This window comes from Haematobia irritans, chromosome 1 (genome assembly GCF_050003625.1).
Source record: "Haematobia irritans isolate KBUSLIRL chromosome 1, ASM5000362v1, whole genome shotgun sequence".
Taxonomy (NCBI): domain Eukaryota; kingdom Metazoa; phylum Arthropoda; class Insecta; order Diptera; family Muscidae; genus Haematobia; species Haematobia irritans.
In genome coordinates, this window is record NC_134397.1 from 274,122,323 (window position 1) to 274,142,553 (window position 20,231).

A 20,231-nucleotide genomic window follows, 5' to 3' on the forward strand; every position below is an offset into this window, starting at 1 on the left:
CCGGGCCTCACGCTTGACTCCTGCCATCAGATTTTGTACAGCCACCTTGTCCACCTTCTTCGCCGCAGAAAGCCAGTTTGCCTTGAACTGCTGCTCGTCCTTAGCAGTTGTTTTGGTCTTCATTAGGTTCCGCTTAACAATAGCCCAGTATTTCTCAATTGGGCGGAGCTCTGGTGTGTTGGGAGGGTTCGTGTCCTTGGGAACCAACTGCACGTTATTGGCGGCGTACCACTCCATGACCTTTTTACCGTAATGGCAAGATGCCAAATCCGGCCAAAACAGTACGGAACAGCCGTGTTTCTTCAGGAAAGGCAGCAGACGTTTATTTAAACACTCTTTCACGTAAATTTCTTGGTTGACAGTCCCGGAATCTATGAAAATGCTGCTTTTCAAGCCACAGGTACAGATGGCTTGCCAAACCAGATATTCCTTTGCGAACTTTGACAGTTTTATGTGCTTGAAAATATCTGCTACGTTTCCCCTTCCTTCTGCCGTATAAAACTCCTGTCCCGGAGGCTGCTTGTAGTCGGCTTTGACGTAGGTTTCGTCGTCCATTACCACGCAGTCAAACTTCGTCAGCATCGTCGTGTACAGCCTCCGAGATCGCGCTTTGGCCGTCATATTTTGTTTATCATCGCGATTTGGAGTCACTACCTTCTTGTAAGTAGATAGTCCGGCTCGTTTTTTGGCTCGATGCACGGTTGTAGACGATACACACAGCTTATTTGCGGCATCTCGGAGAGAGATGTTAGGGTTTCGCTTGAAACTACCGGCAACTCTCTTTGTCGTGTCAGCGGCTTCCGGTTTTCGATTTCCCCCCGATTCAGACTTTCTGGCTGTCGACAAACGTTCCCCAAACACTTTAATTACATTTGTAACGGTTGATTTGGCAACTTTTAGCGATTTTGCCAGCTTTGCGTGCGAGTATCTCGGATTTTCGCGATGCGCGAGCAAAATTTTGATACGCTGCTCTTCTTGCTTGGACGACATTTTGACAACTGAAGAGTGAATTCCATAATCAAGATAGGAGCAACATTCTACACACACACACCTTCAAAATGAGGAAAGTTCAGGTTTTTTAAATGCAAAATTGAAAGAAATACGTCAAATTTATATTGACCAAATTTTGACCGTATCACCCTTTAGTATGTTCTTTGCCGAACATGAAGAATTTGCAATAGACTAACAATAGAGACTTTGTGAGAGAATACGTAACTAAAAAAAGTAATTCCTTTACAATCATACAAAAAATCATGAATGCCGTGATCATTTCAAAACGATCCGTTCATGACAGTGAACTGATAGTAGGTGGTGGCAACCTGACAACGATTAAATGACACTATGCGTTGTAAAAACAACAATTGGGGTTCGCAATGGTCACGAATTTATAAACAAAATTAAAATATAAACATTTCTGCTACCGTGACTCGAGGATAATAAAGGCAAATGAACTGGCGATAAGAGCTAGGACACATAAGGAAGTGAACTTAGGGAACGCAAAGGTAAAGGCAACACAGGTTGAGTTGGATGAACGGGCACGGGAGACACATAAAGCGATGTGGACTAATGCAACGGTCGGAAGGGACATACATATGTAGTTTTTTGGTAAAGAGATCAGAAATCGGTGCTTAGGCATTTGAGAATTTTTTAAAAGAAATAAATTGTTGGAAAATCATTATTGGGAATAACTCATATACTACTTAATCAAAATGACCGATATAAAGCTTACAACTTTCCCCTATTAGATGTTTTATAAGAAGTTGGACGAAGTATAGAAAAAAATTTACGCATGAAAGAATGTAAGTACTTTTTTCGGAAAAAAGTAAGTACTTTTTTGGAAATTCCAAATTCCACAGTCAAATGCGTAGAATTTTATAAGGAATGCAAACAAAAATCTGCGAAAAAATGGATTCAATATCATTATTGAAATTGTACTAAACTAGCTACGAAAAAGTACTTGTTTAAACCTTTTCCTCTTTGCTTATAAGATCCGTCAGGATAAAGTGGTTAGCATGCCACCTTGTCATACAAATTGTCATTATCAACCCTGCACTGAAAAAAATATGGTCGTGAGGTCAAAGATGTCATGTCTTTAAAATACGAATGCAAATTTTGCTAAGCATAGAAGACGAATATAAAGTTTTTTTCCTTGTCCAAAAGTCGATAAAATTTTCAATGAAGTCATATTGTCCTTATAATTAAGTGATTTCACTTAAAAATGGATATCATAACATGAAAGAAAAAATGTTAGGGCTAAGGTTAACTTGACTTTAATAATTCAGAAAAATTCTTTAAATTTAATGAAATTGTCTTTAAATTTGTTGTCTTTTTGCATCTTGACTACAAAGCAAAAAATCGTTCAAATATAAGACATATTTTTCAACACTTTATTTTAAAGACGTTTTTTACTTAAAACATAACATATCATAATTTCTACTGGAAGTCGAGTCTGAATTTGGAAAATAAAGTTGTCGTTAACTCGTTTTTAAAGGACTTTGATAGAATATGAAGAAAAAAAGCTGAAAAAAACGAAAACTTAAAATTTGCTTCCTAGAAGCAAGAACACAAAACCCAAATTTAAAAGAGAATTGTGTCTTAAAAGTATCCTTACTTGTATTCTGCGCTTCTTTGGCTCGGAATCAATACCAACATTGTTAAAGTAAAGACAAAATCTTTGGAATCAGACATGCCTTCTTTTTCCTTACATTTTTAAAATTTTGAAAAAAAAATAATTGTAATTGAGATATTCGCACACCCAATTCCATTTTGATAGGGGTTCACAAGTTCTAACCTGCGGAATCACAATTTCGCAGGATATGCTGAAGCATTATTATGCAATCTTTGTATTGACTTAATATTTAATAAGAAGATTTTTAATAATATATTCGAATCAATGCTAAAAAAATAACTATTCAAACAGGAATATAATAAAAGTATTTTCCTAATAATAACAAAGACAATATCACAGCATTAGTAGTCTATGTATTTATATATGAAAAATCCCAAGGTATCTGTCAATCGCAATATTCACAAATATTACCAAATAGATCTTTAATCTCAAATGTCTTTGTACAAATAATCAAACAGACACACTCGTACATACATATATAAAGTAATACCATACTTACCCCTTCAATAATGTATTTTAATAGTGCCATAAACTCCTTGCTGTTGCCCAAAAGATATTTGGTATTATTTTTGAAAAATGTATCCACCATATAATAAGTATGCCAGTCTTGTATACACAAACGATTCGAGCATATTGAATGGCATATCATATTACAGACCGTATCAAGATTTGGCAAACATTTTGTTATGTTCGCTCGGTGGTGTTGTTGATTCGGCGAAAAACTTCTACCACCACCAGCACTGTCAACATCCACAATATCAATGCCATGGGATGAGTGGTATGTCTGGCCCTTTGTAGCCATAATATTGTTGGCAACTTCCTTGGAAATTGTGCTCTGTTGCAGCTGCTGCAATTGCTCAATTAGTAGCAGCAAACTTAAAAGTTGCTGGCAATCACTGGATTCAATGAATTTTTCCAACATTCCCAATATGACTTCTTTCTGTGTGTCAAGTTCGTTGTTTAATGTTAGAACATTTTCTGTAAGGATAGCCAATGAATTGGGATCATCGATTGGAAGTTTTTGAATTGTGGTAGTATCGACTAGACCACTTGTTTCATTTTCTGGTCCCAAAGTCGTCACCGAGGAGGAGGAAGACGTGGTCATTAGAAATATTTCATAGGCTAATGTTTTAAGAGCTTGTACAGCCACATCTCTGACACTGGAGTTGGCCAAAAGGTTATTCGTAATACTGATAATTCGAGGTATCTTTATCAGGTTTCGTTCATTTCTCGATGAGAGCTTTATGAGGAACTTGATCATTGGAGTAATAAGATAAAGGCCATTGCTGAAAGAAAATAGGGATAAGTTATTAAATATCATATACTTCAGTTACCAAATGCTAAAGTAAATGTGAGGTACAAAGCCTAACGGAACGGTCGCACTGGGCAAATATTTGACAAAAATCAAAAAAGAATTCACGACCACAGTCAAACCAGCAAACATTTTTAGCTCATATTGGATGTATAACATCGCGATAGATTTGTTTGTTCGTGAAAAAAAATATTTTGGTCAAATATATGCCTAGTGTGACCATACCCTAAGTCGCCTTTGTACCAGATTTAAGATTTGTAATATACTATTACAATTATAAATACACAGAAAATAAATTTTTTTTCATTCAATGACGAAATTAATAAATTCAAATAATTTGTATTTGAAACTGCATCAATCAAGCAGATAATAGTATTAATCACCAACGACAATTAAAAATCAAATATTTATTAAAAAAAAAGAATTGAACGTCAATTCAGAGATTAATTGATACTATTAATTCTTGTGATTGAATTTTGTTTCAATTAAAAAATTTGTTGATCCAATTAAATATTTAATTTCAAATTTTTCAGAATGATAAACTAATTATTGAAAACAGTTTTCAATTATATTTTTTACTGGAAATATTATTATTATTTTATATATTTGTATTATTTGATACACACATGTGCACACAAAAAAAAAATTAATTGAATATTTTTTAAAACTCAATTAACATTTTGATTGGAAAATTTTTCTGTGTGGTCAACATAATAATAAGTACACGTTGGTAGTTTTTCTTCTTTGTCCTAACGCTAACATATTTTTTAATCTGGTGTTGTAACTACGTCATGTAACTTAAGTTTAATACTGGCAGCACTGATTTATTAAAAAAAACGCAAAAATGTCATTATTTTTGTTCCCAAACGAAATTTTAGACAAACAAAGTTCGTTTCTCATTTGCTTTTCGTTGAAACGAAGTGTATTTGGAAGAACAGTATATACTTTTTGTGATAAACCTTTATTCTTTTCCAGGATGTAAAAACAATTTCATAAAACTAACTCAAAAAATTTTTTTCTGACTAATAGCATTTTTCCTCACGTCTTTCTCACTTCCACGAAGTTTTTTAGTTCTTAGCACCTTTGTCTGTAATACAAACAATGTAGAAGAAATTACACGATTTTTAAATTTTTTTAGCTTTCGCCTGGACGGAGAATCGAACCGCGGACCATGCAATTTGTAAGCCAACACACTATCCACTGAGCTATGTAGCCGTTATTGTCATCAATACACAATTACCCATATAAGTTATATTTATATAGCATAGCTTACGGCGCCCACGAGCCGATTAAACAAAGTTTATTTAACAGAAAAATACATTTAGTTGGGCACCGTAGAGCAGTGGTTGCTACGTCCGACTTGCATGCCAAGGGTCGTGGGTTCGATCCCTGCTTCGACCAAAGTTTTTTTTTACATATATTCCAGATATGGTCGGAAGATTCCGAAAAAATGTTCAACATTACATTCTACTATATTAAATTTTTACTATGAACTTTAAAATGTGTCTTATTAAAGACCTAAAGTCAGAAAAGAACAGTGTTTGAGTTAAACGAAATGGACTGTGTTTTTGGTTCAAAAATAACTTTTTTTATTGAAAAAATAAAAATTTTGCAACAAACGATTTTTTTTTGTGAAAAAAGTGTATACTTTTCGAAGCAATTCAAAAAACTGTAACAAAAGAAAAACGTTTTCGGTACACGTTTTCCAAATGTTTTTTTTTTTTTCTTTGCGTGTAGAATATTTTGTCAAAATTTTATTTCTATGGACGATTTTGTCAAAATTTTATTTCTATAGAAAATTTCGTCAATATTTTATTTCAATAGAATTTTTTTTATTTATATTTTTACTGAAAATTTATGAAGTACCACGATTTCTACTAATCTAACAAACAGTAGAATTCTATTAACTGTGGCAACCGTGATTACAATACTACAGTAGTCTTTGTAAGCGGATATAAAACTACAAAAATATTTAAAATTGAGGAGTGACAAACAAAATTGTATTTTCTTTAAAATTCAGTCCAAGGGAGCTCTTAACAATAATCTTCCAATGGAATTTTTGTTGAAATTTAGTGAAAAGTACTTTTTCGCTCAAAAAAATACCTTTTTAGTACTTTCGTAAAAATTGTATTTTCCATCCCTGGTACACACTATATGTGTTTGTTTGTAATGATCTCATGATCCCCAGAAGTGCAATATTTACTTACCGTGCTATGCCTCCTTCAATTATGTCCAAACTCTTAGTTATATGATCAAATATTACATTTTTCGCATCCAAACTACTGTAGGTAACATTAAGGTCCAATAGTAAAATTAGCATATCGAGAATCGCAGCTTGAACTCGCCCATTGCATTTTAAAAAGAGCTGCAAAAAATAATAAATAATTTTGCCTTAAATGTAATCAATTGAGAACCGCTAATAAGTCAAAGAAGTTTCGAACCTTTTATTCGGTTTTAATTTATTCAACTCTCTATATATTTTTTAATAGAATAATTTTAATTACATTTTAGGTTAGAAAAATTTTATGCGTGATTAACGAACTAACAACTGTATTTTATAATTTTAACATGAATATGGATTTAGACATTTTATCCCTTACGAAGAGAAACTTTAAACCAAAAACCACCCTTAGACCAAACACAAACCCATTTGACATGGGAAGCCTTTAAAACTTACCGTTAAACAGTAGATAACCAATGGCTCAAATAACTTTATATGCCTAGCAAGTTCAGTCTCCATTGGTGATTTCCAAGTGTGATATTCCAAACCACTGGCAAATAACTCGGACAACAATAGATAATCATCTTGTAAACCAACTGTAGAAAAAGAACAACCACTGGCATTGCCAGTAAAGCCACTATTTCCACAATCTAACATATCCATGGATGAAGAAGCTCTCTTTGAGGGTGGCACTTGCATTGTTTTCGATGTAACATTTGTCGTTGTAATTCTTCTTCCACTGCTGGGAGATGGGGAAGTTACTAATGGCGAGGTTACTCCCAATGTTTTGGGCAGTTTTAAAACTGCATCGCCTGTGATGGTATTGTAGCCTACTGAGCCATCAACTTGATTGTTGAAACATTGTTTCTCTTTACATTTAGCCTTAAAATACGATTTTATAAATGCTGGATAATGGCCTTGTTTCATTTGATGTTTATGTTCCAACTCCGACTCTAGCAATTCGGGCTGCTGTGTCAGCCTGTTGCCATAATTTCTAGCAAACAAATATTTCAACAGTTGTCGCAGACATGCAATACTCTCCTCGGGTGCATAATTTATGACTTTGGTCAAGTACTGGAGAGTTTCTTCAATTAATTTCAATACGGATGGAACATAGTCTAGGCCTGTACTAACAGATCCTGATGCGGCTGCCGACGACGATGCTGATGAGCTGAATGGGGAGGAGATGAGGGATGGCGAAGCTGTTGTTGATATCGTTGCATTAACATCCGTTGCACTTTTGGCCATTCCTATATTACCAGCAAGACCATGGCTACTAGAAGCTACAAAACTTCCACTACCACCTCCACTAGTGTTTATTGTCCCAGATGATGTTGCTGCAAGAGTTGCTTCATGGGGCAACATTTCGATGCATACACTCAATGAGTTTAAGCATGTTTTCAAAAGGGAAATTAATTTGCTGCCAGCTTCCTCATTAATGGTAATCTTGATAAATTTCAAAGAAACAAGACACCACATATCCGAACAAGAGATGGAGGAGAGATAGAAAGAGAAAAAAATTAAACAAAAACCAATTTAACACACAAAAAAAAACTAAATAAATTGAATTCACAATAAATTTGCCGAAGCAAAATCCAACCACAGGACAATGAACACCACCATGGGGGTGCTCCATCAACAAACAATATAACATCGTCATGGTCAGTCAGAATGATTGGTTTAGTGGGAGGATATTTGTTGGTCTACTCTACTATCATGGATTCGTTGATACATTCATTGACCTTACCTTATAATTATCGTAGGCACTTTTCAAAGTTTGATAGAGTTTTAGATAAATGGATTCGTTGCCAAAATAGCCCCAACTCTGTGCTATGGCTAATTCTTTGGCATTACCAAATAACTCGACTTTTTGGCTTTTCGCCATAATTAATGGCCTTTGATTGGTGAAAATGTGATAGTAAATGTTTACAATTTTCATTGTATGTCTCAGCAGACTGATAAGGTTTTCATGATTTTGTTGTTCAGCTTTCGGATAAAATATAAAGGAACCTAAAGAAAAAAAGACAAAAAAAGGAGGAGGATAATATTTAGATATATGTATGTGTATACAACAATTAGTTATTATATATTAAGCAAAGCACAACGAATCAATACAAAAGGACAATTGGGAAAAATGCATAACTTATATACCCTTAATTTTGATTTGTAATAAATTTTACAAATTAATTTAATAGATAATTTAAGCTAAAAAATTATTGAATTGTAAACAAAATTATCGTCATTCTTAGCATACATTTTTTCATTAGTTTAACCCTTTGAGTACCGATGTCCACTTAGGAGGATATTCGAAAACGACATCCAACTCTATTTTCCCAATTAGTTTCGATTTATTTCTCGATGTTATTTTAAAGTAGTGGATGTGATCGCTATAAGCTGAAAATATTTTCTGTATTGGTGAGCACTTAAATGCATTTTTATAAACAATAAACGAAAAATACGAAAGCCTGTGTCCATTTTTCTACTGTATATCTTTGACGAATCTTTGGGGAATCTTTGAATCACAAAAGGTATAGTGCCCTTTGGCTACACATATTTTGTACGATAGTTAATGTGAAAATTTTTTCGACGTGGATTAACTCGCCCAGAAAAAAAAGAACTTCAAAAAAGTAGTTTGGGTACCGAATTTGTGATCTGGAAGAAGTGCAAAGTTGGATAATTTCCAATGAATTTTACATGGGCTTGTCATAGCACAGAAGTGCTCCATTTTTGGATCGTTTGCATTGCTTTAGAAATTATGCCTTGGAAGTTCATTTGGATGAAGAAATTTAGAAAACTAAAAAACAAAAATTATTTCTCCAATATCACTTTTTATTTTTATCAGTATTTTTGGTTACACTTTTATTTTCTTATTATTCTTCGCTTCCAGCGGGGGTTGAACCAGGATCTGTTGGCACCATAACAGAACGCTTTAGCACACTCAGCCACAAACGCCGTTGAAGTCGATGCATCAAAACGTCTATTGTAATGTTTGTGATATGAACCTATTATGATACAACGGCATGACATTTTAACTACTTCCTGAGATGTTCTTTATTATTACGAATGACAAACTAAACAACGCAGGTTCAAATCTCACCAGCGGCAGTTTTTTTTTTTTTATCGAATATATTTCTAAATTTTTTTATGTATACATCGTATAATTTTGTTACTCTCAGCATTAACAAAAAATTAAAAATTTTCATAATTTTCATAACCTTCTCAAAAGAACTTCCATGGTAGTGAAAGAGTTAAACGGCACAGGTTCAAATCACAGAGGGGATGAAATTTAATTTCTTATTGTTTTTTGATTTTCTATTTTTATACCCTCCACCATAGGATGGGGGTATATTAACTTTGTCATACCGTTTGTAACACATCGAAATATTGCTCTAAGACCCCATAAAGTATATATATTCTGGGTCGTGGTGAAATTCTGAGTCGATCTGAGCATGTCCGTCCGTCCGTCCGTCTGTTGAAATCACGCTAACTTCCGAACGAAACAAGCTATCGACTTGAAACTTGGCACAAGTAGTTGCTATTGATGTAGGTCGGATGGTTTTGGGGCCATATCGGTCTACTTTTACGTATAGCCCCCATATAATAATATAACAATATAATAATTTGGCTTGCCGATCCTCTAAGAGAAGCAAATTTCGTCCGATCCGGCTGAAATTTGGTACATGGTGTTAGTATATGGTCTCTAACAACCATGCAAAACTTGGTCCACTTCGGTCCATAATTATATATAGCCCTCATATAAACAGATCCCCCGATTTGGTTTGCGGAGCCTCTAAGAGAAGCAAATTTCATCCGATCCTACTGTAATTTGGTACATGGTGTTGGTATATGGTCTCTAACAACCATGCAAAAATTGGTCCACAATTATATATAGCCTCCATATAAATCGATCCCCAGATTTGGCTTGCGGAGCCTCCAAGAGAAGCAAATTTCATCCGATCCGGTTGAAATTTGGTACATGGTGTCAGCATATGATCTCTAACAACCATGCTAAAATTGGCCCACATCGGTTCATAAATATATACAGCCCCCATATAAACCGCTCCCCAGATTTTACCTCCGGAGCCCCTTGGAAGAGCAAAATTCATCCGATTCGGTTGAAATTTGGTACGTGATGTTAGTATATGGTATCCAACAACCATGCAGGAATTGGTTCATATCAGTCCATAATTATATATAGCCCCCATATAAACCGATCCCCAGATTTGACCTCCGGTGCCTTTTGGAGAAGCAAAATTCATCCGATATGGTTGAAATTTGGTACGTGGTGGTAGTATATGATATTTAACAACCATGCCAAAAGTGGTCCATATCAGTCCATAATCATATATAGCCCCCATATAAACCGATCCCGAGATTTGGTTTTGGAGCCTCTTGGAGGACCAAATTTCATCCGAGTCGGTTGAAATTTGCTACATTGTGCTAGTATATGGCCGTTAACAACCATGCCTAACTAGGTCCATATCGGTCTAGAGTTATATATAGCCCTCAGATAAATCGATCCCCAATCACAAAAAAATTGGTCCATATAAAGTTCATAATTGTATATAGCCCACATATAAGCGACCCCCATATTTCAATTCTGGCTCTCTACCTACCGTGCAAAAGTCCATATCGATTCGTAATTATTTCTAGACTTTCCTATACATACCTTTTTTGTCTAATATATACCACGTATGGACTAACTATCAATTTAGAAAACGATTTTAAGAAGTTTCAAGATACCACAACCCAATTAATTCGATTATGGATGACAGTCTTTCGTAGAAGTTTCTACGCAATCCATGGTGGAGGGTACATAAGATTCGGCCTGGCCGAACTTACGGCCGTATCTACTTGTTTTTTTTTTTTTGTGAAATTTAATTTCCAAAACTTAAATTTTACTTAAGATAACCTAATTGTGTACTTTCTAATAATTGTCCAAATGGACTGGATAGAAAGTGGACAAAATCGAAGGGAGATCCCGCGATGCACTTTAAAAGAAATGCTTGTGGAATTTTCTAAAAATACTGCATCGGAGGAAGCTGAAAAAAATCGATGGAGGATTGCGGGATGCGCTTTAAAAGAAATGTTTGTGGAACAACTTCCAATTTTTTTTTTGTTTGCTAGGTCATCAACTGTGCATCGATGAGCATGGTTTCTGGCGATGAAGCTCTGTCAAGGACCATGATATGGTGAATTCAATAGAGGTCGTAGTTCCAACAACTAGGCGTCCAAAATCAGTTGTTGTTCCGGAAACCATTGATGCTGTGCGTCAACTGATATGACAAGATCGTCATGTGACCTATCGTTAGATTGAGACAAACTTAGGCATTAGTGGGACCAGCATACATTCTATACTGGCAAAAAATTTCTTCGTTATCCTCAACAATGTCAATCGCTCAAAAAAGGCTGAATTGGTCGAGAGTAATGCTCCAAAAATACGATCGTGGTGCTTCGAAACACGTATATGACATCTTTGATAGGTGTTGAATCGTGGATTGAGCCCGAAAGTATACAGCAGTTGACTGCAGGTGTTTCAAGATGAGTAGCTCCCGCACGAGGAAATGATCGCCTGTTTTTTGTTTTTTTTTTTTTTTTTTTTTTTGAAAAACTGGACATGAAGCAATCGTAGGCAGAACCATCGATTCTGAGTTATACACAACTATTTGTTTGCCAGTTGTCTTCAAAGAAATCATGAAAACCAACCATCTAAAATATGCACAATGTATTTTTATATAAACGAAATGAATTTTCAAAAATTGAAAAAATCATATTGAATATGTGTCAAGTGGCATTTCCTTTGAATGGCGTTTCGCACGATTTACCAGAAAAGGACATAAAATCAATGAAGCATTCTCAAAAATACACTAATATTTATTTTCATTGGTTTGAATGTGAATGAGAAAGAAATATTACCGTTTATGAACATAACTTAATTTCAAATTATTTGGCAACGGTACATATTTCTATCATATTTATTAAGCTATTATTTGCATGTTTCGCAATGTCTTACACATCCTACTATAAAACTAAAATTATCTAACCAGATTTATATATAAATAAAAGTAACACCGGTGTCTTGATTTAATTGTCTTCCTTTGCTATTGCCTAACATAAGCTATTCTCAGGCAAAGATCCATGGTAATATGTTAAGCATATATAGTATATTCATATAGCCTATATCCTTAAATATCTTATTTTGCAAAATCTGTGTAAGTAGTTCTTATGTCATTTAGTGAATTTATGAGACTATTCATATTCAGTTTAAACTTTGGTTTTTTACAACACACCCACACACACAAACACACCAGCAGCCACATACAGGATACTCTAATCCTGTGGCTGCTGCTTCCCACATAGAAGACGAAGCAGCAGGTTTGGAAAACTATAAGTGGAAAATCTGGATAACATAGATATACTGATAAACTGACAAATTCACACTCGAGCACATACATACACAACTATCCAAACACATACATACATACAGCAAAAACAGTTAAGAAAACCACTTGTTCATAATGACATAGTTAACTAACTAAAACCATTTGCCATTAACAAAACTCTAAAGCATCAACACTACAACAAAGTTTATCCTTACGATTATTTAAATTTCTCTAAACACTCTCATATATATATATGCAGACATAGCGAGAAAGAGCGAGACAGAGAGAGAGAGGAGAGATATAAGGATGCAGACTATCGTATAGACAAGTATACACTCACACACAAACATATGCAAATATAATGGCAAAGCTAAGTAAACGACAACAATAACTACTCAGTGCACGGACTTAGATGAGGAAAACGTCTTTAGTCCGCACAGTGTATTCCAAAAGATTGGAGAAATATAAAGGGTGATTCTTTTGAGGTTAGGATTTTCATGCATTAGTATTTGACAGATCACGTGGGATTTCAGACATGGTGTCAAAGAGAAAGATGCTCAGTATGCTTTGACATTTCATCATGAATAGCCGAACGATCTGCCACAACGTCGAATTTTCAGTGAATGGGCCCTAGAAAAGTTGGCAGAAAATCCGCTTTTTTATCGACAAATTTTGTTCAGCGATGAGGCTCATTTCTGGTTGAATGGCTACGTAAATAAGCAAAATTGCCGCATTTGGAGTGAAGAGCAACCAGAAGCCGTTCAAGAACTGCCCATGCATCCCGAAAAATGCACTGTTTGGTGTGGTTTGTACGCTGGTGGAATCATTGGACCGTATTTTTTCAAAGATGCTGTTGGACGCAACGTTACGGTGAATGGCGATCGCTATCGTTCGATGCTAACAAACTTTTTGTTGCCAAAACTGGAAGAACTGAACTTGGTTGACATGTGGTTTCAACAAGATGGCGCTACATGCCACACAGCTCGCGATTCTATGGCCATTTTGAGGGAAAACTTCGGAGAACAATTCATCTCAAGAAATGGACCGGTAAGTTAGCCACCAAGATCATGCGATTTGACGCCTTTAGACTATTTTTTGTGGGGCTACGTCAAGTCTAAAGTCTACAGAAATAAGCCAGCAACTATTCCAGCTTTGGAAGACAACATTTCCGAAGAAATTCGGGCTATTCCGGCCGAAATGCTCGAAAAAGTTGCCCAAAATTGGACTTTCCGAATGGACCACCTAAGACGCAGCAGCGGTCAACATTTAGATGAAATTATCTTCAAAAAGTAAATGTCATGGACCAATCTAACGTTTCAAATAAAGAACCGATGAGATTTTGCAAATTTTATGCGTTTTTTTTTTTTTTTAAAAAGTTATCAAGCTCTTAACAAATCACCCTTTATAAAGAAGGGTCGATTTCTTATTTCTCAAAGTGCATAGCAGTAGCTAAAGCGGAACTTAGACTCGGATAAACACTACGACAGATGTTCGCCTGTTCGTTGTGTGTTCGTTCAAGTTATGCCATATCTCATTTCGTAAGGTTAATCTGAGCCTGATTTTGGCTCGCAGAGGTGTAATTGCTGTATAAGTTGTTGTTGTTGTTATTGTTGTAACAGTTTTTAATATAGTTTCATCGATTTTATTCAATACTTTTGTACCAGCGTTGCCAGTATTGGTGATTTTTACAACATTGAGGATATTTTTCATGAATGGGGACGAAATTTCTGAGTTGGGAACTTGGGGATTTGGTGGAGATTTTCCATAAATTTGGCGATTTTTTGGAGAAATCGGTTTACATTTTTTTTTAAATTTTTTTTTATACCCTCCACCATAGGATGGGGGTATATTAACTTTGTCATTCCATTTGCAACACATCGAAATATTGCTCTAAGACCCCATAAAGTATATATATTCTGGGTCGTGGTGAAATTCTGAGTTGATATGAGCATGTCCGTCCGTCCGTCCGTCTGTTGACATCACGCTAACTTCCGAACGAAACAAGCTATCGACTTGAAACTTGGCACAAGTAGTTGTTATTGATGTAGGTCGGATGGTATTGCAAATGGGCCATATCGGTCCACTTTTACGTATAGCCCCCATATAAACGGACCCCCAAATTTGGCTTGCCGATCCTCTAAGAGAAGCGACATCGGTCCATAATTATATATAGCCCCATATAAACCGATCCCCCGATTTGGCTTGCATCCGATCCGTCTGAAATTTGGTACATAGTGTTGGTATATGGTCTCTAACAACCATGCAAAAATTGGTCCACATTGGTCCATAAAATTCAACCGATTCGGTTGAAATTTGGTACGTGATGTTAGTATATGATAATTAACAACCATGCCAAAAGTGGTCCATATCAGTCCATAATCATATATAGCCCCCATATAAACCGATCCCGAGATTTGGTTTTGGAGCCACTTGGAGGAGCAAATTTCATCCGAGTCAGTTGAAATTTGGTACATTGTGCTAGTATATGGCCGTTAACAACCATGCCTAACTAGGTCCATATCGGTCTATAGTTATATATAGCCCTCAGATAAATAGATCTCTACTCACACAAAAATTGGTCCATATCATAATTGTATATAGCTCACATATAAGCGGCCCCCATATTTCAATTCTGGATCTCTACGTACCGTGCAAAAGTCCATATTGATTCGTAATTATTTGTAGACTTACCTAGACATTTTTTGTCTAATATATACCACGTATGGACTAACTCACAATTTAGAAAACAATGTTAAGAAGTTATAAGATACCAGAACCCAATTAATTCGATTGTGGATGACAGTTTTTCGTAGAAGTTTCTACGCAATCCATGGTGGATGGTACATAAGTTTCGGCCTGGCCGAACTTACGGCCGTATATACTTCTTTTTTTTTGAAATCATATCAAAATTCTATTTCTACAGGCAATTTTGCCAAAATTTTATTTCTAAACGGACGAAAAAGACTGTTTTTCATATGTTTGGGTATAAAAATTATATGTTTGGAACTAAATTTTTTAACCCAATATTTTTCAGTGGAAGCGTGGAAGTGGATGCGTGTTCATAAACTAGCATAATACGTTTGGGAGATATATGTTAATATGTTAGAACATATTATGTTTGGGACATAAAATGTTTGAAAATATACGTATAAAATGCCTAGATGCAAACATATATTAATTTGGAAATAGCCTATAAACATATATGTGCTTAGAAAGAGAAACCTAGAGAGTATGCTGCAAGTAAACTAATGGAAGTAACCAATTCGCGCCTTAAAAATATATCCACACAAAGAAAATGTCATTAAAATTTTTTACTACTAGTGTATACCCTAAGGTGAAAAATAATATGCTTGAACTATATTTTGTTTGGACCAATTCTGAAAATATATATGTTTGAAGCAAAATGTGTTTGGAGTATATGTTACAGAAGCGATGTTTTGTTTTTGAGGGTGTATAGAAAATGTCAAAATTTTATTTCTATAGAATATTTTGTCAAAAATTTATTTCTATAGAATATTTTGTCAAATTTTTTTTTTTTCTATAGAATATTTTGTCAACATTTTATTTCTATAGAAAATTTTGTCAAAATTTTATTTCTATATGGAAAATTTTGTCAGAAGTTTATTTCTAAAGAATATTTATGAAAAATCTACCAAAAAATCAAAATTTCTGTATTGGGGATTTTTGTGAGGAATTTAAATTTAAATTGGGGATTTTTGGGAACGAAAACATCACAATTTGAGGACAAGAGCCAGAAAAATACTGGCAACACTGTTTGGTACTTCAGCTACCTCTACGACAAGGATGGGATGTGTTAGTGAGTCGGATAGGTTTAGCTGGGCAAGCGAAAAGGTGACGAGTGTCATGTGGCCCTTGGTTACAGATGGGACACACCTCAGCTTCGCTAATATCAATCACTTATAGGTGGGAACATTAGCGTAGCTAGACAATTTTCCTAGGGGGGGCTATAGCCCCCCTAGAAAAAAATTAATAGACTGAACTTCAGTTCGATTCATGTTTTATTTTATAAAAATTAATAAAAAATCAGACTTCAATATAACTCGACGATTAATTTATAAAAAAAGTAACTAAAAGTAGTTCCATACTTTTTCCCAGCAAAAAAATTTTTGTGTTGTGTTTCTAAAGGCACAACTGTAAAAGCACTTCCAAAAAATTTTTTTGTGTTGTGCTTCTAAAGGCACAACTGTAAAAGCAAAATGTCTTCACAAAGAAATTAATTATTTTAAATACGCAGGAAGTTGTTTTGATTAAATTTTTTTAACTCATTTCTTCTTTAATAGGTTTTTAATGGGTTGTTGTTGTTGTAACAGTTTATTGTGATTGCATCCATGTTTATGTTATATGCTTTGGTATTCAGCTTATGGCCAGATCGAGGAACTCTGCGACGTGTTGTGTTTTTAATGGGTATTTTTTTTGTATTAGATTAAAAAAGAGTAAAAGTTTATAAAATGGTAAAAACTTTTCAAATTTTGCCGCAAAAATGCTAATCTATTCTAGAAAATTTTAATATTTTAATAATTTTTGAAAATATTCGACAAACAAGCTTTATAATGCATTAAAAATCATAAAAACTTTTATTCGGGAAAATATCACAAAATTCACCATATAGTAAAGAAACCAACTTACAATTTAGAAGACAATGTTAAGAAATAAAATCGGCAACTTCTACCACAATGCAAATTCGTAAATAGGTTTTCAAATTCTGGGGGGGGGCTAAAATTTTTCTGGGGGGGTCTAAGCCCCCTCCCCAGAGGCCTTCCTACGCTTATGGGTGGGAATTGAGACGGCTGCACTTGCCTGATCTTAGTTGGGCTAAAAGTACCCTGGCAGGTCTTACTCATCCGGTGTTATGGGCGGTGGTCGAGCTCCGAGAACAGAATTAACATTGTAGCTTCTCACTGCTTCAGCTACAGTATCCTCATGAATCCTGTTCAGACCTGTAACGCAGGATCTCGCGCTCTAGAAGGTGAAGATCAACGCTTACATTCCTGGGTTGGAGATGCCTATCCACAAGATCGTGATATGGATGGCTACTGCGAAAGCAACCCAAGAGGTACTGCTTTGACACATAAAGGTGATCCAGGGGTGTACTGCGGAGACATCCCGTTGCAGTTCTCAGGACAGCGTTATGACAGGTCTGTATATCATTTCACTATGTGTCGCTCTTTCGAGCTGTCCACAATGGCACTGCATAGTTTACCACTGACCGGCCAATTACCTTATATGTAGTCAACACGGTTTCTTTGTCCACACCGCATGGTGTCATTCTATCGTAGGCAGATTGACACCGTCTGTTCTGTGTTTGACACACTTTCATGATTCACTTTCATGAACGGATCGTTTTAAAACGTGCACGCCGTTCATGATTTTTTGTATAAGTGAACATCTCTTAACGAATCGACTGTTCACAAATGAGTAGTAGTTGGCTAAAATGATGCCAGCAAACAGTTAACAGCCTTTTAGCATAAATGTTAACATATAATTTGTGAGAACTGCTTTGATTCCATCGACTCACAACACACGAGTGTTTGTATTAGGCCAACAGCAATCCATACAGCAGAGATACAGAACAGACAAGGGGACTGGGATATCAGATCTATCCTCTGCATCGTGGCCTAATGACTTTCTATAGTGAAGACAATTTCATTGTAGATGTAGATGCCATTCTCTCCACCCACACATTCCAAGCATTACTGGCCGTCTTCAAAGCAATCATTTCAACTACAAGAAAATTACATTTCCAAAGAAGAGATTCCCACATCATAGAAATTCACTAGGTATGACAAACTTTCGTACAATAAACGACTGTATATTCTCTATTATTTGCGAACCGAATTGTATTAGAAGGCAAAAGGACATTGTCATCGTTCTTCTCATTATCATCATAATGTATGAATCTACGGTTAGTTTGTATTCCCTTTATTGGATAGAATCATGTCACTGGTGACTAACTAACTAACGGACAGACTGATTGCTTACTTCTTCGTGATTCTTGCAGTTAAAGAGGCACTTACCAACTATTAATTTGCAGCTGACATCAATCAAATCGCTTTGACATGCTAAGTCCACAGCCGTATTGTAATTATATTGTGATAATTTAACGAATATTTCCATAAAGTTGAACTCGGACCAGGCACTGGCATATTCGGCAAAAGGAAAATACTTTAGTAATTGCTTCACACAATGTATAATGCCAAACTGTAAAGAGAAGTATACAGAGAGAGAGAGAGGGAGCGAGAAAATACATTTAATTAATAAGACAATTGTTGATGAATACAGGAAATACAACATATATGACAGCTTCCTAACTACTATTCCCAAGAATTACAAAGATGAGCACTGTATGAAAAGGTCTAATCTTTAATATTCCGTCGACTCTTTAAAACACACCACAAGGTATACTTTGTGGAACACCTCCTTGTAACAGATTACATGAATCATTTTTTTGCCTATGGAAAATCGGCTAACAAGGAATTTATAGTAAAATATGAATATTTAAGGACCATTTCAGTTGAGGTCATTTGAGGCTATAGATTAAATATAAAAACATTTCAGATGGATTTCGATTCCGGAAGTTGTTCACAAGCTCCCAGATTGCGGATATGTAATACAAGTAAAGCGTTATATTTTTTTTTAATTTCATTTTTCAAAAGCAAAAACTTCCAGAGATAACATCAACCATCAGAATAAGTTTTGATTGGTTCGAATTGGCTATCTATGGCACGAATTATGGTCTTCAAACGCCCCATAAAGCCATCATACACTGCACCTGCCTCTGCGGCATTTGAGACTTAGGCACACGGATTGAGGGCACTTGAGTTCCGGTATTCAATGAAAGATGTATATTTTCAGCTGACCTCTATGGCAAGTAAACCCGATCATTTTGTTTGTTCACAAACTGCTCAATTTGGAATGGCTTCTCATCAGAGAAAAGCTTCTCCTAGGAATTTTTTGGTTGTGCTTCGGTGAGCTCTTGAACTTTGTATACCAACCACTAGAGTTGGGTACTTCCGGATGGAACTAATTTATTGGAACTAATTACGTTAAGGAACTACGGGAACTAGTTCCAGCTCTTCAGCTCTTTTAGTTCCACAGTTCCTTTTCTTCTTTCTTATATGCTCTCGTAAAATTCTTACGAGCAGTGTAAATCTATTGGGTATTTCTAATAGCAAAAACTCCCATAGGATTTACAAGATCTGCGAATTGATTACCAGATTTCCTTGTTACGTTTTAGAAAACCTTTTTTCTCTATATTCAGGCTTTTCGCTCCTTTTGGTGCGTTGTACAATTTACTGATTTGTTATTTCTTCTGTTTATATTGACGTATTCTACCTAACTCTGAGAAGAAAATGAGCGGTACTGAAAAAGGAACTAGTTCCTGTTGTAGAATGGAGCTAAAAGGAATGGTCACTTAAAGGAATTATAATTCCCAATTCTACCCACCACCATTGAATGGTCATAACGGCTTGTTATTCCGTTTGTAACACATGGAAATATAGAGATCCGACTATTGAAAGTGTTTTATTCATCCGATTTGCCTGAAATTGTGATAGGTCCATAATCAAGTATGCCGAATGTGCTGTGTATAGACCGTATAGACCGATCTCCAGATTTTACTTCTTGGCCTTCGGTAGATCGCAATTTAAATCCGATTTGCCTACATTG

At 35.4% G+C, this 20,231-nt stretch overlaps 1 protein-coding gene across 2 annotated transcripts in view; it reads right to left on the minus strand.

Annotated features, from left to right (window-relative positions):
* Nucleotides 1-20,231, minus strand: part of htt (huntingtin) — a 152,649-nt gene that overhangs the window by 87,214 nt on the left and 45,204 nt on the right. For both annotated transcript variants that reach the window (XM_075294654.1, XM_075294652.1), the window contains 5 exons: nucleotides 18,581-18,764; nucleotides 7,910-8,172; nucleotides 6,619-7,608; nucleotides 6,149-6,306; nucleotides 3,129-3,915 (listed from right to left, as the gene is read on the minus strand). In XM_075294654.1, the coding sequence (XP_075150769.1) occupies nucleotides 3,129-3,915; nucleotides 6,149-6,306; nucleotides 6,619-7,608; nucleotides 7,910-8,172; nucleotides 18,581-18,764 (2,382 nt within the window). The remainder of the gene's footprint in view (nucleotides 1-3,128; nucleotides 3,916-6,148; nucleotides 6,307-6,618; nucleotides 7,609-7,909; nucleotides 8,173-18,580; nucleotides 18,765-20,231) is intronic.